This window comes from Talpa europaea, assembly GCF_964194135.1.
Source record: "Talpa europaea genome assembly, chromosome: 12".
NCBI classification, from domain to species: Eukaryota; Metazoa; Chordata; class Mammalia; order Eulipotyphla; family Talpidae; genus Talpa; species Talpa europaea.
This window is the reverse complement of record NC_140079.1, coordinates 88,786,472-88,802,500: the sequence shown is the minus strand read 5'-3', so window position 1 is coordinate 88,802,500 and position 16,029 is coordinate 88,786,472. Positions and strand designations below refer to the sequence as shown.

At 45.9% G+C, this 16,029-nt stretch overlaps 1 protein-coding gene across 4 annotated transcripts in view; it reads right to left on the bottom strand.

Moving 5' to 3' along the window:
• The window catches only part of ARHGAP17 (Rho GTPase activating protein 17), a gene marked incomplete at both ends in the record, with an annotated part of 77,178 nt that extends 67,204 nt beyond the window's left edge, over nt 1-9,974 (bottom strand). For all 4 annotated transcript variants that reach the window (XM_084250379.1, XM_084250378.1, XM_084250380.1 and 1 more), the window contains one exon: nt 9,922-9,974. In XM_084250379.1, coding sequence (XP_084106505.1) covers nt 9,922-9,974 — 53 coding nt within the window. The remainder of the gene's footprint in view (nt 1-9,921) is intronic.
• Between the last annotated feature and the right edge of the window lie 6,055 nt (nt 9,975-16,029).

The window sequence follows — 16,029 nt, the reverse complement described above, 5'->3', positions numbered from 1 at the left end:
CTGGCTTTTACATGGAAATGCATCCTGGGGCTGGTGAATTTAAACACCACCATCTCACTAAACTTGAGAACATGTGGGTCTACATACAGCCACTCTCTAACCAGCTGATCTGAAAATGAAAGTGAAATAGTTTTGTGTACTGCTGAGAATTAAGTGATTGTCTTTTTCTAATTTGTAGGCAATATTGAGTAAAAGGATAAAATTGGGATATGTGTGGGGTTCCCAGAAGAATTCTTCTCCCCTCTTGGACTTCTCTGTTGCTGTGCCCACTCCCTGCCTATTGTGTAAGTGTCTCATGTCAGAGACACCTGCGCTGAGCCCCTGTGCTGTGCCCATGCTCCCTCTGTCCTGGCACTCACCACCTGCAGCAAAGCAGAAATGCTTTGGTGTATTTCCCCGAGGGCCAGCTGGGCACGGGTTCAAGGGCCCACTCCAGCCTTTGCATCTGCAAGTATCCAATGACCACATGAAAGCCAAGCTGGTAGATTTATAAACGACAGGTGATTTGTACGGGACAGGTAGCTGGTAGGTGCTTAGAAGAATTTCTGTGCAGTTCTGAACATCTACATATTCAAATACTTGTATTCATTTGAGCTCCTATTTAGTCTACTACTTATGATTTAAACACTTGAGGAGGGATACATTTGGCTAACCACAGGGGGAAACTCTGAGAAACTATAGAAGATATGCTAATGAAACATTAAAGGAGAGATCAAATTGACTACCAGACCAAAAGGTATCTCTGATAAGGAAAACGCCTAAAAGGAAGAACTGTGGGAAAAAAGAAGCAAAAAAATCTTCGGACTAGTCAAAAGAAAGTAGTCTGTGCAGATTACCAATAAGCTATAATTAACTTGAAATACCAAGACATAGGAAACAAGCCTTACCACCTGGAAGGCTGAGACAACTGAATATTGTTCTCTTATCATTTGCTACCAATAGGTTCTGCCTATTCAAAAGCAATTATACAAATCACCAGGTCAGATTTTCCAGAGTCTCCTTATCTTGTGAAATCTGTATCGAAAGGCGCCCAGTCATGCATGAGCTCTCTCGAGCCGCCATCACACAGTCATTAAGTAATGCATCTGAGAACAAGAACGCTTACTTGCTTGCATTAAAATACATGAATAGATCACAATGTGGCATTAATATTTCATTATTCACACCTAAGATCGGCTAGTATGTGTGTACGACTGGCTGTTGCCCAATTCATCTGTGTGTGTGTCTCCCCTTTCAAATTCCTGGGAATTGATGGTATTTTTAACCCCAGCCTCTAATACTTGACAGAGTCTCCTAATCAAATTGGTGACTGAACAATAAAATTAACACCTGAATACAGCTAAATAAATGATGCAGAAAGCTCACGTAAGGAAATACATATACTGGAACACATTCATGTCAACCTTAGTGGGAAAAATTAAAAAAGATAGCAAATGTTTTGAAAGACATGATCTACTAAGGTGATGGTGAAACAGGACCCTCATGAGGCCACACAGTGACGTGCATCCCAGGGCTACATTACCTGCCGTGCTGTAAACTAAATGCCAGCACTATCACTTTAGAAGGCAAATTGGCAATAGGACAGCTACGTAAGTATTAACTTCCCACAAGGTGGTGATTCTACACACCAGGGAATTCACTAGAAAAAAAAAAAATACTTTCAAGGGGATGACTATAATCTAAACATGTTGACCAACCATGTCAAATGGAAGCAGGGGACCAACGTGTCACACAAAAGGAATAAAATCCAGTTCCAGTCAGCAAAGCCAGAGGACAAACTGTGTTCCAATGGGGGAAAAAATGAGAGCTTGAACTAAGGTCATAGAAAGAACAGTCACTGAGAGGTAAAGACCAAGTCACAAGAAACTAAGGGGGCAGAATTGCCAGGTCATGGTGAGAGCCCGGATGCAGAGAGCATGGGTGGCAGGGTGGGAAGCTGCCAGGGGAGCAAGGAGGTCAGGCAAGGAACGTCCCATTTAGTGCACGAGGGCCGGGGCCAGAAAACTCTGCAGAGGGGCCAGAGTGTTAAGAGCATGGACATGCAGGCCACTCAGCTGCTGTTACCTGCTCACCTCCACTGCTGCAGCTTGTGGCTGTGTTCCAATAAACCTTTTCACAAAACAGACAGTAGGCAGGATTTGATCAGCAGGCCAAAGTTTGCAGACACACAGATTAGGGAATACAGGGAAAGAAAGCCAACTTGAGGAAAGAGTTCATGAGTGGTATTTTAGCAAGACATTTTAGTGGAGACGTTCAAGACAAACATCAATCTAGAGATGAAGAGATAGATGCCAGGGCTGGAGGCAAAAATTGGGTGGTCATCAGCCACAAGATAATAGTTTTGGAGCTGAGATCACCCAGGGAAACGGTCTGAGAAGAGAGGAGACCAAGGATCCTATATTTAATCTGGGGCTTTTATGCCCTTTCCAAGATAAAAACTTCAGAGTTTCCAATTCATAAATGAAAGATTCCCATTGTGCAGAAAACAAGGCAATTCTAACAGAGCCAACTTTTTTTAATGATGAACTATTGCATGCTCAAAAAATATACAACATAATATATATGTGAAGTATGATGAATAATGATAAAACAAGTTTCCTATCTCCATCTCAAGAGGAGCTGATTACCAAATCACCACAATCCAACTTTTCTTATCATAAGAATTAATCTTTAAACTAGAGGACAAAGCAGACAGTCCAAGACCAGATAAATCTTACAAATATGTTTTCTTTGGCCTATACAGTAGTTGTAGTTTTTTCTTTGCAATTGCCAACATTCAAATACTAAGAAACTTCACATGGAAACCAGATATTCTGCAATATCATTAAAAAATGAGAAGCTGTAGCTACACTGTGTGCATATCCACCATGGCAGCAGGTAACCAGAGCAGAGAGCAACTCTCTCTTTGAACAGTTACTCACTAGTTCATCACAGACCTCACCACTGCCTATTGCCTTATACCCATCTCCTATTTCACTTATTATTTTCACCTGCCTTGCATTTGAGTTCGTAACCCCCGCTGCTTACAGAATATAATTGTGGTTTCCAACTTCTTGGAGTAGGGAAACATTCCTTAAAGTAAAACAACAACAACAAAAAACTCCATGGACTCAAGAGGTCAATAGGAACATTTTAAAAGTAAGACAGGTCTACAATCCCTAATCCACCATTTTGAAATCTAAAAAACAAGGTTTTTGGAAGTCCTTTGGCAACAAAACTTGAGGAGAGCTAAAATGAAGCTATATGTAATCTTTATGTACCTCATTTAGTATGAAATAATTAATTTCATTATAGAAATATTAATATTTTTGATGAAGCGTTTGCTGCCCCAGACCTCATTTATTATTATTTCATAACACAATATACATATTGTTGCGCTTCTAAAATCTAAAATTCTGAATTCTGAAACTCATCTGGCCCCCAAGGACTTGGATGAGAACATGAACACAAGTGGGAAGCAGATAGGAGGGTAATGATATTTTTAAATGGATTTGTACTTGATTAACTACTATGGCATCTACCTACATTTGAGAAAAATAGAATGATGTCGCAAGACATCTACAGTCTGATGAGAACACGTGGAACACGCAGTTTCCCGAGAACACCCCCAACCCCTTGTCAGTCTCCAGGGTCTCTCAGGCATACACTGGGAACTCAACCATGAGGGCGGTTCCATTTTAGAGCGACGTGCTGTCTTCACTTATAAGAATGGTGCTATCTAATGTCCTTTTAGGGTGTTTTCTTCTGCAATGAACAATGAGCTTTCACTCACCTTTAAATGCCCTGTTTGATATTCCAAGGTCTCACAATATGTGAAGAAGGTGAAGTCACGGAAGAGTGGATTCAGAAGAAGCTGCAAAGATACAAGATTTCTTCCTAGACCTGCCCTAAGCAGAGACCAGCAGGCATCTATTCAGACCCAAGCAAAGCCCAAATATACAGTTCTGAGTGCCCCTATTTTTCTGGACAGAGGAAGTCAGTGTGAGCAAAAGGAAGCAGCGAGCCAGTGAGGAATGTGGCATGTTATAGCTGGCAAAGTAGGACAAGATTGGTGATGTCCAGTTTTAGGAAGGTCTCTCTCTTGGAAGAGATGAAACTGACTCCATGTGGCACCAGAGGACAGCTCTGGGTCGGCAGGTAGAAGCACATTTTGACTCAGCGTGAGAATCCACGCTACCCCTAAAAGGAAGGGGCTAACTCATGAGCCTTCTATTCCTGGAGAGGGTCATTAGGGTTCAGTGATCAAGGAGGGGCTGCAAGGAGCAGAGCAGAATACGAGAAGCCAGAAGGGCACAAGGGCTGATGTCCACCCAGGTCCTCCTACTGGTAGTGGGATGGGGGAAGAGGGAGGAAGCCAGATATTGTCAGTTCTTCCGAGATTTTTGAAGAAGCGGAAATCCAGGTTTTCATGTGAAAACTCCTAACTTTTAAGCATGGGCCAATGATTGCAATCAATTAATCAATACTGAATAGGTGAAACCAATCACGTAGGTGGCCTCTCTGGTTTTGATAATTCACATGTTCAGACCTAGAGGGACGTTCAGTGAGTGCTCTCCAAGTGTGGGACTGGGCAATTCTGTGTCTGGGGGGCCGGCCTGGCCATGGTGGGTGTGAGCAGCACCCCTATCTCTCGCTACTGGATTTCCCATTTCTCTCTACTCCATTCCAAGGAAAGGCATGTGGCCCGGCAGCACTGCTCCCCTCCCCCAACCAAGTCATGACAATCAGAAGATCTCCAGATGTCCCCTGAGGACACGCCACCCACAAGTCACTGGACTCTCAGCCTCCAGGAGTTGTGAAAGCATCACCTCTACCTCAAACAAGAGGTTTCTCCCAGAAGAGTTGTCCGCATGAAGCGCAGGCTGATAGACACTGTGGATCACAAACCTGGGTTTGAACCTGCTGTTTTGCCATTTACTAGCTTGAGAGTAGCTGGGAGTTCTGGCTTCCTCATTGCTAAAACAAAAATATATAGCTCTCACCTCCTGTTGAGAAGGCAGAGAGAGAAGTTATCACAGCACCTGGCCCAGCAGCTTCACAGGCACCAAAGATGGTTAATAAACATGAATCCTGCCCTGGTGAAGAGCAGCCCAGGGGATGCAGAGCCAGAAGCCAAGTCCTGCCTTGGTGACTTAGTAACTGTGCAAACTGGGCAAGTCATTTCTCCTTTACAAAATGAAATTGTTAGGGAGAAATGATGTCCTGAGCGAATCCCATACAAGCTTTGTGGACTCCACTCCCAGTTCAGACTAAAGTCATCAAGACATTGGGAAAGACAAATCCCATCACCACCAAAGGGAAGGCTGGGACCTGAGGGTGGAGTTGAGCAGCCAGGTTGGGTATAAAAACCAAACACGTGGGCCTTGGGGGGCTCGCTATCGCTCGCCTCCCTGCTTCACGGCTCCTGGCTTGCGGCCAGCTCTCAGGGTGCCATTTTGGGATTCCTGATCGGCGGATCGGGTAGGACTCATTTAAAACTTTGTCTCCCACTTTTCTCCCTGAGCTGTACATTTCCTCATTTCCCCTTCCCTTGTAAATAAACCTTTTATTAACCTTTCACGTGTGCCTGCAGTAGAGCATTGATAAGTCCTTTTAAGCGCGCGGGTGAGGACCCACAGTCAGGCACCCCATTTTGTATCGGGGTTGCTCTACAACAGTTTGGCGCCCAATGGTTTCCAAGTTACACCCGCGGTTGACCAGCCCAAAGTAACATTCCTTGCATTGGTCACCATAAGCGCACTAGTTCTCTTTCGCGTGTGCCTGCAGTAGAGCATTGATAAGTCCTTTTAAGCGCGCGGGTGAGGACCCACAGTCAGGCACCCTGTTTTGTATCGGGGTTGCTCTACAACAAAATGACAATTGCCAGGAGGTGCGGAGCCAGCCAGGTAGTTTAGCATGTCACCTGGTGAACTAAACCACTATAGAAATGCTGATCATTATTACTTTCCAGTCTTTTCAAGATTTTGGTAAAGGAAAGGATGAGCTGATCAAGAAGCCCAAAGAACTGAGAATGTAGTAATATCAGAGTACGGTAAAGGGTAAGGGGAGGACACAATAATAACAGGGATCATAAATCTCCGGGTCCTTATACACAAACACAGCCAATAGCAAATCTAGCCACAGACATATTTTATTTAGCCCCATGCAGGGTCAGGGCGGCTATATGATTTGAATTAAAGGTCATATAATTTTCATTAAAATCCAAACTTCAGGCTTTTCTCGAAAATTCCAAAGGCTAATCTCTCCTGGCCCAGTAGTGAGACAAGCTCCTTCCAGATCGCCTCAGCCCTCACCTGCCCTAAGGTGACTCATTTATAGGATGAGCCTGACCCCTCTAGGCACTGGAGTTTGTAACCTTGGCTTATCTAAAGGTAACTATCTGGGAAAGCTTTCAGACCTCCAGGGAGTACTTCACTCCTGGCAGAGACCAACACCCAGGAGACACTCCCTGACAGTGCCTCACGTAGGCAATAAGCCCTCCCAGGGAGCCCTCAGAGTCCTGTTCTGGACACTTCTACCTCCTTTCCTCAAGTTCCTCACCCTGGTTTATGTCTCCCTGGACTCAGGACCTTACCTTCCCCCAAATCACCACCTGCATCTACTAGATGGATTATCAGCATCAAAGGTTTGCAAGAAACATCTTTGTCTTCAGCAGGGCTACAAAAGACATGACATGACAGTTTGCCTCACCAGCCTTCCTTCCCCACTCTGCTGGTGAGGGCCCCCAGCCTCCCATGGGGGACCAGCAATGCCCCACTCTCAGTTCATGTGGTTGGGTGGGGTTGACTCCATTCCCATTTCTAGAGAAAGGCATGTGATCCAGTCAGAAGCATGCAAAGTCACCCCTGGGACTGTGGACACAGCGGCTGGGAGGAAAGTCTTCTCTGAGCCTCTGCTACTTGAAGACAATGGAAGACAAGGGTATCCCTGAAGATAGCTGCCTAAAGAGCTGACCCTGGATCCAGCCCAACCTGCAGCCAGACAACTTTTGGATTCATGTGGGTTCATTTAATTCCCATTTCTACTTAAAGCAGCTTGAAATGGTTTTTTTTTTTTTGGAACCAAAAGAGAATTCTGAAAGAAGTGCTTGGTGATGGAAAAAAATAAAAAGCTCCGCTCACATTTTTCCTGTTTTGGGTTTTGTTTGTTTTTTTTTTTTTGGTTATCTCCCTTCATCCAATAAAAGTGAGGTTTGCTCTGTGCACTAGCTCTTCCTTCTCTCACGGTATATAGATATATTTTTTTAACCTATCTCCTCTGCAGATCTACTGAGCTCCTTCAGGGCAGAAACTGTGTCACATTCTGATTCTCTAGTACCTTGCACAATGGCACATACTTTGGACTCCATCAGTGTCTGCTGAATGCAGGAAGCAACAAGAGGCAGGTGGACAAAAGGACAGAGATATCCTAGTCCTCTCCTTTGGGACCCCCGTTATCCCAAGGCCCTGTGACACACAAACATCTTCTTACACAGACGCCTCCACCCACAGTAAGCAAATTGCATCATGAGAACTCGCTCCTTCCAGCAATTACTAATTCTCCCACATGTCCCTCCCATGCAACTTCTCTGTGGAGTTGCTCATGAGGTCCTTAGTCTGGAAGAGAAGACTTCACTGCAAGATACTTTCCAGAACTCTATAAATGGAAAAACTAGGAGACCATGCCATTCACACACCTTCACTCAGAAGTGGAGGGAGAGGGCCTCCTTTGCTTTCTCTAGCCTTTGTCTTGACTGAAATATACCCAGATTCCCAATTCTGATACCCACAACCATTTGCTTTGAGCAATAACAAGTCCCGGCTCTCTCCTGCCTGTATTTTCCTTCCCACATTTTTACAAATACTTAACTGGAAAAAATAAAAGTAGATCTAGGAAATCAGCAGTACAGCAACAGGTTCCTCAGTAAAAGGTTTTGACTTTGGGTGCATAATTGCCACACCCTTAATAGCACCATAATAGCTGTAGCTTCCACTGGCATCAAGCAATAAAGATTTCAAACAGAGTCAAAGGTCATGCCAGAATTACCAACCCTGGATGAATCACCATTTACCCAGTTCACGTGTCCCATACACTTGAGCCCACCACCTGGGTGATCCATTAAGACCTAGATTTACAGCTGATGAACAATACCTACTGATCACCTGTCAGGTTACAGGAACCACAGGCAACTGGAGATCACAGGTAAGTGCACCAACAAGTGCTGTCGAGGTGTTTAGTAGAATGGAGAACACTGACAAGAGCTAATTACATTATAGGAAAAACTAGTGCTATGTGGAAGGTGAGGGAGGGAGGGCCCTCCAGTGTACCTTGGAGCATCAGGGAAAAGCTTCTATGGCCAGAGACCTTTAGGGGAAACCTAAAGAATGAGTTGGAGGTGGCTACGGAGCAGGTGCCGTGAGAGGCCTCCCAGAGCTCCTGGAAGAGGCTAATAAGCAAGCAGAGACTCTCCTGGAAACTGAAAGCAGACAAGTATGGCTGGAAGTTGAGAGCCCAAAGAGAGAAGAGGAAGCAGAGGCCAGAGACCCTGAAGGGCTGTGTAGCCTTCAAAGTCTCAGAACTTAGTGGGGGTTTTGTTTTGTTTTGTTTTTTTAGAGCAACATCCCTTGCCTGGTACAATATACCAACAGGTCTAAATGACAATTTTATGAAATGGCACCTTGCCACTCACTAAACATTAATGCCACAATGCACATTTCTGAGAAGGCTCAGAGGAGAAAAGAAGGTTCTAGCTGGCAACATTAGCCCTCACTAGTACTCTGTCCACCTGCCTCTCAGCATTATTTCTAGAATTTTCCTGCAAATAACAGAAAAGTGTGCCTGTCCAGACTCTATTGGACAGGGATGAACTCTGGAAATAGGATAGACACACCAAGACAACAGGGTGGGGTACCCCCAAAAATTGAACAATGAAACTAAGCAAAAAGTTGAAGGAAACGAAACAGTAAAAAGCAAATTTAGAAAACTCAAGAGGAAGTAAAAGTATTCTCATACACACACAAAAAAAGAAGTGTGCCACATGCTCAGTCAACCAAACTCTTCCTTTTATTTAACTGTTAAAAAAGCAAGAACTGTGAAAAAAAAAAATCACACTTCCATGAAGTCATGCTAGAATAAACAGCAAATCGGTACCGCACAGCTCACCACCCTGAAGACCTTGAACTGTCTGCTCCCGATAATACACCACATGACAATCACCTGGAGCAGCTCGCAAACCCGCAAATCACTCCCCTCCCGACAGCCTGGTCCTCTCCAAACTCTGGCCTATTCTGTCATTTCATAATCAATAAAGTTTTCTGTCAAGCGTGAAAATGGCAAAGAAACTCAGAGAAGGCTGTTTTCCCAAATCCAAAGGGAGCAAGGCTCTTCTTAAAACAAGTTGTTTTTCTTCCTTCGCCACAAGGCGTCTCCACAATCCTTTTCTCCCAATTCCAAATTTCTAAATGTCAGGAACTCGCCGCGGTCCGGGGACAGCCCCGCTCCCGAGCGAGCACCACCTCCACCTTCCCTCCGGCGTCCGGGCCTCCCGGGGCCGCCCCGGCGGGTGTTCCCGGCCCCGCTCCGCCGCCGCCCGCGGGCGCTCGCCCTGAGGTGCTGCCCCCGCGGGGCCCCCCGGGAAGGGCGCGAAGGCCGCCGACCCCCCCCACCCCGCCAGCGCCCCGCGCAGCCTCGGGCGCCAGATGCCGGAGTTCGAGTCCAGGGCGCAGCGCGGCCCGGCCGGGTCCGAGGGCGGAAGGGTCGGGCGCGTCCAGGGCCCGGAGGACGATGCCGGACGCGGCAGAGGCTTCGCGGGGGGCCCCGCGCGGGGGGCGCGGAGGGAGGCGCGGCCCGGCCGGCGTGTCTCCAGACCCCGGGCCCGGCCGGATCCGCGGGGCCCGGGAGGCGCGTCCCGCCCCCGCCCCGCCCGCCCCGCCGCGCACTCGCCTGCCCACGGTCTGGTTGGCCAGCTGCTTCATGCGGTTGAACTGCTTCTTCATGGCGGCGGCGGCGCCCGCGGGCTCGGGCCGGGCGGACGGGCTCGGCCTGGCGGCTCCTACATCGCCTCCCGGCCCAGGCGGCGGCGGCTCCCGGGCGGCGGCTCCGCCCTCGCCGCGTCACTTCCAGCGGCGCCGCCCCGCGCCCCGCCGCCCCGCGCCGACCTGAGCTGAGGCGCCGCCCGCGGGCGCCGTCGGGGAGACCCGGCCCGGCGCGCCCTCGGGGCCGGGGCCTGCGCGCCTCGGGCGGGGCTGACCGGTCCCCGCGACGGCCCGGCTGGCTCCCGGCGGGGCTCGCGCACTCGCGGCCGCGGCGGACACAAAGGGCCGGGGACGCCGGCGCGGGCGGGGAGGGGAGGCCCTGCCGGGCCCGGGGTGCCGGGAATCTTTGGAGGATGAAGGCTCCAGGCGCCCTGGGGGGCGTGTGCGTTTTACCCCAACCCCAAAAAAAGTTGCGTGAAAACCCCCAGTTGCAGACCGGGTGTTGCGGGCGCCGGCACTGGCTGCAAGACTCACAGGCGGGCGCGGGCGCCTGTTCATCACCCGCGCCCCAAGGCTTCCAGGTCAGGGTGTGTTGCGGGAGGCCGCCGTCGAGGGGGCAGGGGTCGGGCGGCACCTGGGAAAGTCCCAGAAGCTACGGGAGAAGAGGCCCAAGTTAGGGCATGGTGGGGTTGAGCCAAGCCGCCTTCAACACCCCCCACTTTCCTGCCCCGCACCCCCCCTCCCGCCCCCGGCGTCCTTTGTTACGTTCCAGCCAGACCTCAGCGTTTCCAGGCCGCCTGGCATTGTGCCCTCAGCAGCGCCTTACTGCTTCGCCCTGTGCTTGCAGCCCTTCGGGGACGTTCGGCTGGGTAGTCCGACTGTGCCCGCGGGATTTTCGTTGAGATCTTCAGGTCAGTTCAATCACCCGCAGTGCACCTAGTTTGGGAGCCTCAGCTCCCACGATCACCATTACCCCGGCGACTGGGTAATAGTGTACTAATCTTCACTGTATCCATCTTGAACTTAGCAAATGATGTGCTGAAAGGCACAGGTAGATCTCTCAGAAAGGAGATCAAAGTCATTCAGGCATCGCGAAGATTAGAAAAACGAGAGACCTAAAAAAATTCTCTATAGTGATATGGAAGAGTAAAACATCAGACCTTCTCACACACTGTTGAAATTTAACTACAACAGACACCCAACACTTCAAGTAAGACAGCACAGCTAGAAGAGCAATTAATTGCAGAAGCTGTAGCTACTCCAAGTCAATTCTGGAGATCGCCTTGCATTGAAGTTAGTCCAAAGTGAATTGCATGTTAATTGTTTGGATTTAACCATGCAGAATCTTGAGGATGAAACTGATACTTTAGAACATCAGTTAAATCAGTCACAAAAATGGAATGTAGACACTCAGCAAGATCTTAACCATAAAGAACATAGTAAACAAAATGAAGAACTTTGTGAAGCCAGGAATGACTTAAGTTACTCTCTTAATCAAAATACTAATAATAATCATTTTGAGGATGACATACTTAAAGAAAGGGAAGCTGAAGATAGAAACTTAAAGCAAATAATTTCAAAACTGGAACAACTAAGTAACAGTTCACAAGCTGTTTTGGCTTTCAAAATGAAATACGAAAAGTTGGTTTTGGCATATGAAGATGTGAGACTTATGTTGGAAAAGGAGATTGTTTGGAACCATCAGGATTCTTTGGGGAAAAGTACCATTGTGGGACTTTTCCAGATGAAAAAAGCACAATGGGAGACCAATCTGCGAGAAGCTGAAAAGGGGCTGTCAGAAGTTATGAAAATAAGTGAGCAAACCATTCAAGAATTGTCATGTAACTGTAACTTGGATAGCTTTCCCTTATGGCAGGAGCAGGAAGGTTTAATTAGAATCAATCGAGAAAAAGACTTGGAAATAGCAGAACTCAAAAAGAATATGGAGAGGATAGAAGCCAATCAGAAAACAACTAAGGCCATTTTGTCATCTCACTTAGAAGAGTGGCAGCAACTGGTACCACTTATTAAAGACATCAGTACATCACTGAAAGACAAAGAGACTCTGAAAGAAGAACTGGAGCAACGGGAGGGACAGAGTCCAGTTGCACCTGTGGTTGAACCCAAAATACCAGACACGATGACAGAACTCAAATCTGAGATACATCAACTGAACATAAGCAAGGACGATAATCTTGAAAAAGACATCAATCCTCATCCAAAGATAACTGAGGACCAAAGCCAGAAAATTATGCAACTACTTCCACCTTTACGAGAGCAGGAGGAGGAAATGGATGATCTCACATACCAATGTGAGCAAATGAATATGGCAAATATTCAGTTCATTTTAGCCAGAAATAAGGAAATTAAGAATTTGAGGAACACTCCAGAACAAGTAAAAACATATTCTCCTAAAGAAAACCAGGACATTCAAACAGAAAATTCTGTTAATCTGGAAAATGGAAGTGAAGACGATTTCTCGCAAACCAAACCTGAAAGATTAATCAAAAAGCTTGAGATAGAAGAGCTCACTGGCCAGACTACCTCCGACATGGATCAACTATCCAAAGACGAGATTGATAGACCAACTGAAATGATTGAGCAGAAATACTTGGAAACTCAAGATCTTTACAGTAAAATAACTTCCATTTCCCACAGGCAGGATGTTGGGGATCTGCAGCAGCAACAAGCTTATGGTTTGGTAAGGGAACAACAAGTACTGGCTGAGAAGACTCGGGAAAATAACAATCTCCGAGGAGATTATCACAAAATGATGGCTATCAGTATTGCAAAAGAAGCAGACAACTTAAGAATTCCAGATGAAGATAATAAACTGTCCCCTGGATTTGAAAGTCATTTTCAAGACCTAGATGAGGAAGCTGTGAGCAACCTATTAGACGTAGACGAAGAAAAGGACATGGAGATCGATGCATTAAGTCAGAAATGTCAAGCATCACTGACACTTTTTCAAATATCCAGCACTGGGAATAAGGTTGTTGGTGTCGATTCTAATCAGTTGGAGGCACTTCTACAGGAACATCATCAATTAAAGCAGCAAGTTAGGATACTGAAAGAGTGGAAACAGCAAGTAATGATTCTGGTGAAAAATATGCACAGCGACTCAGCTCACCGTGAAGAAAAACTGCTGCAGCTTCAGATGCAAATCTTGGCTTATAGAGACAATAATTCTAAATTACTGATGAACTATGTTGACCTGTTACAATATTGTAAAGGGGATGAAATGAAATTTAAGAGTATGGAGCAGGAGTTAACACAAATCCAACTGGTTATAGGGCAGCTTTGCAATGTCAAGGATCTTTTGTTAGTTAAAATTGACCTCCTTATGACACAGCCCTTGACTGAATCTCCACTTATAGAAGAGTCTGAGGACTGTCTTATGGCCAGTCCCGCTGCTGCCTTGAATAAGTCTTCTAAATTGCTTCAAGAGGAAGTGGAAGACTTAAGAAAATTAATGCAGGAAAAAGATGCAACCATTCGAATGCTCCAGGTAGAGCACCAGAAATTGTCTGACTCCATCGCTGCCGCCTCAGAACTGGAGAGAAAACAACATGAGCAAACCAATTCAGAAATGAAGCAGCTGAAGGAGAAACAAGATGTTTTACAAAACTTACTTCAGGAAAAAGAGCTCCTCATTAAAGCCAAAAGTAATGAGTTACTTTCTCTTAGAGAAAATTTGATTAGCCAAGTGGATGAAAATGAAATTTTAAGGCAGGCAGTTATAAACCTGAAGGAGAGGGTATTACATTTTGAAATAGAGTCATGTAAACTAAAACAGGAAAATGAAAAAATAATAGAAACATCTCAGGAAAAGGCGGGAGAAATGCAAGCACTTCAAGAAACAAATGTGAAACTTTCGCAGCTCCTGAAAGAGCAAGAATTGAAGTACCTTCCAGTGAAGAAGGTTTTGGAGCAACTATCGAACGAAGAAGAACAGGGGAAGACTAGGAAACTAAATCAGCTTTTAAACACAATCACTTTGATGCAAGAAAAGACGGTTTTATTTCAACAGGAAAGAAATGAGCTGACAGTAGCTCTGAAAAACAAACAAATGGACATTGAGGCTCTACAGAATGAGATTCGGTATCTATGCAACAAAGAATTGCACTTAAAGCAGGAGCTAGAGAATACTCAGAAGCAAGTTGTGGAATTGCAAAACTCTCTCTTCTGTAAAGCTCGGGATGCAGATGACAAAGAGCTTAACTTAAGAATGAAGATCATGGAACTGAAGGGAAAGCTAAGTTCATCTTGCACTGCCACAGAAAGTGCAAGCCATCAAGCCAAGATACTGCAGGACCAACTGAATATCGTCAACAAGCAGAAAGATGAAACTGCCGCCCAGCTCAGCGCCTGGCAGGAACAAGAAAATCGGGCCTTAGCTGACACAAAGGTGGCCCTCGCTGAATCAATGGAAAAGACAGTCCATCTAGAAGAAAAAGCAGCATCATTACAGGGGCAACTAGATCGAGCTAATGCTGCTGTGGAGCTGACGGTAGGACAAATTGAAGACCTTAAAAAACAAAATGACGTCCTACAGGAAATGTTGGATGCTGTACAAAAAAAATGGATGGATTTGGTAACCATATCCGAAAGGAATATAGACAAGAGCCTAATGAAAAAGCTCTTTTTGGATTATTTCCAAACACAGAAAGATGAGCGGCAGCAAGTATTACAATTAATTGGAAGCACTCTGGATATCAAAGAGGAAGAAATGGAGTCGTTGATGAGAGAAGATCCAGTTGGCATTAAAAGATGGATGACCGAGCAGCCTGGGTCACAAAATGACCCCAACCCCCCTCGCAAACCAAATGAGTCATCTACGCAGAAGAATTCTTTTTCAGAACTTTTTGTTCACTTTCTAAAAGCAGAAACGTCTGAGCCTTTGGCAGCACCGAAAAGACCTGCTCATGGTGACAAGACTCCCCAGGCAGCAGGAAAGAAAACAGTGAAAAAGGAGCCACCAAGTCTAAAAACTACCGTGGGTTCCACACCCAAGGAAACAGATGGTTTAGCAATCGTATCCCTTGTTAGCCCACCAGGGCATGAAGCTGGTGGGTCTGGAAATCTTTTACATAATGTTGCTAATGCCTTCCCCATCTACACACATTTGTTGGTGTCACCTAGCAAGAATACCCCAGCTGCCCTGAAAGACTTTGCAAAGCAGTAGAAGATTTTCCAGTTAGAAGAGAGAGCCTTTTAAAGAAACCAAGTCTCAATATGCATGTAAAAATAAGTTTTTGGAAAATGTTACACATATTTGCAGTTTTACTTTGTTTTATAACAATATTCCCAAAGCTTAAGAAAAGTTTTTATGAGCCACAAATATTTTCACTCAATTTAAAGCAAATTGAGGGTGGTAACTTCTGACCAGCGTAGGCATTGGTGGGATGGGAGCTGTGGTCAAAAGATACTGCAAATATTGTTTGTGCCGCTGTAATTTTTTACAAAGAGCAGATATTTGTGCATACCTTGGGTAATGAGAACAACAACTTGTGTTAATATTCAAAAATTATAAAATATACAAGCTCCCCCCCACTTTTGTGTAAGAAATGAGAGGAACTGCATCAAAGTACAGGGTGCATGTCATTTTAGAAATGGACACTTGCATGGCCTGGCTCCTGTTCCCATTGCCTGGGAAACCTCTCTATTGTTAACCTGTATTTGCTCCAAACTTCCATCCCCCCTTTCATTTTTTAAATAATCAAATAACACAAAACAACATCATCCTGTTAATGCCCAGGTACCCAGCTGATCCTCTAGCTCCCAAACCCTCTCCTCTGTTCTCTCTCCCCTACCCCAGCCCAAAGACAAGACAGAATCTTGGGAGGAGGCTGAGACAGAGCTGGAGGCAGGAAGAGATTGCACTGGACAAGAAACTATTGTTGGGGTTGGGGTGGAAATTAGGAGTGGTTGATTCTTAAGACCCATTTTAGCACTAAATATATAGCCCTATTCCCAACCCTGTTCTTCAAATCATTGCCCATAGCTCAGGTCCTCTCTGCCCTCCCCCAACCACACTCCCAAATGACTTGACCTTTATCCTGCCGTTATCTAGCCT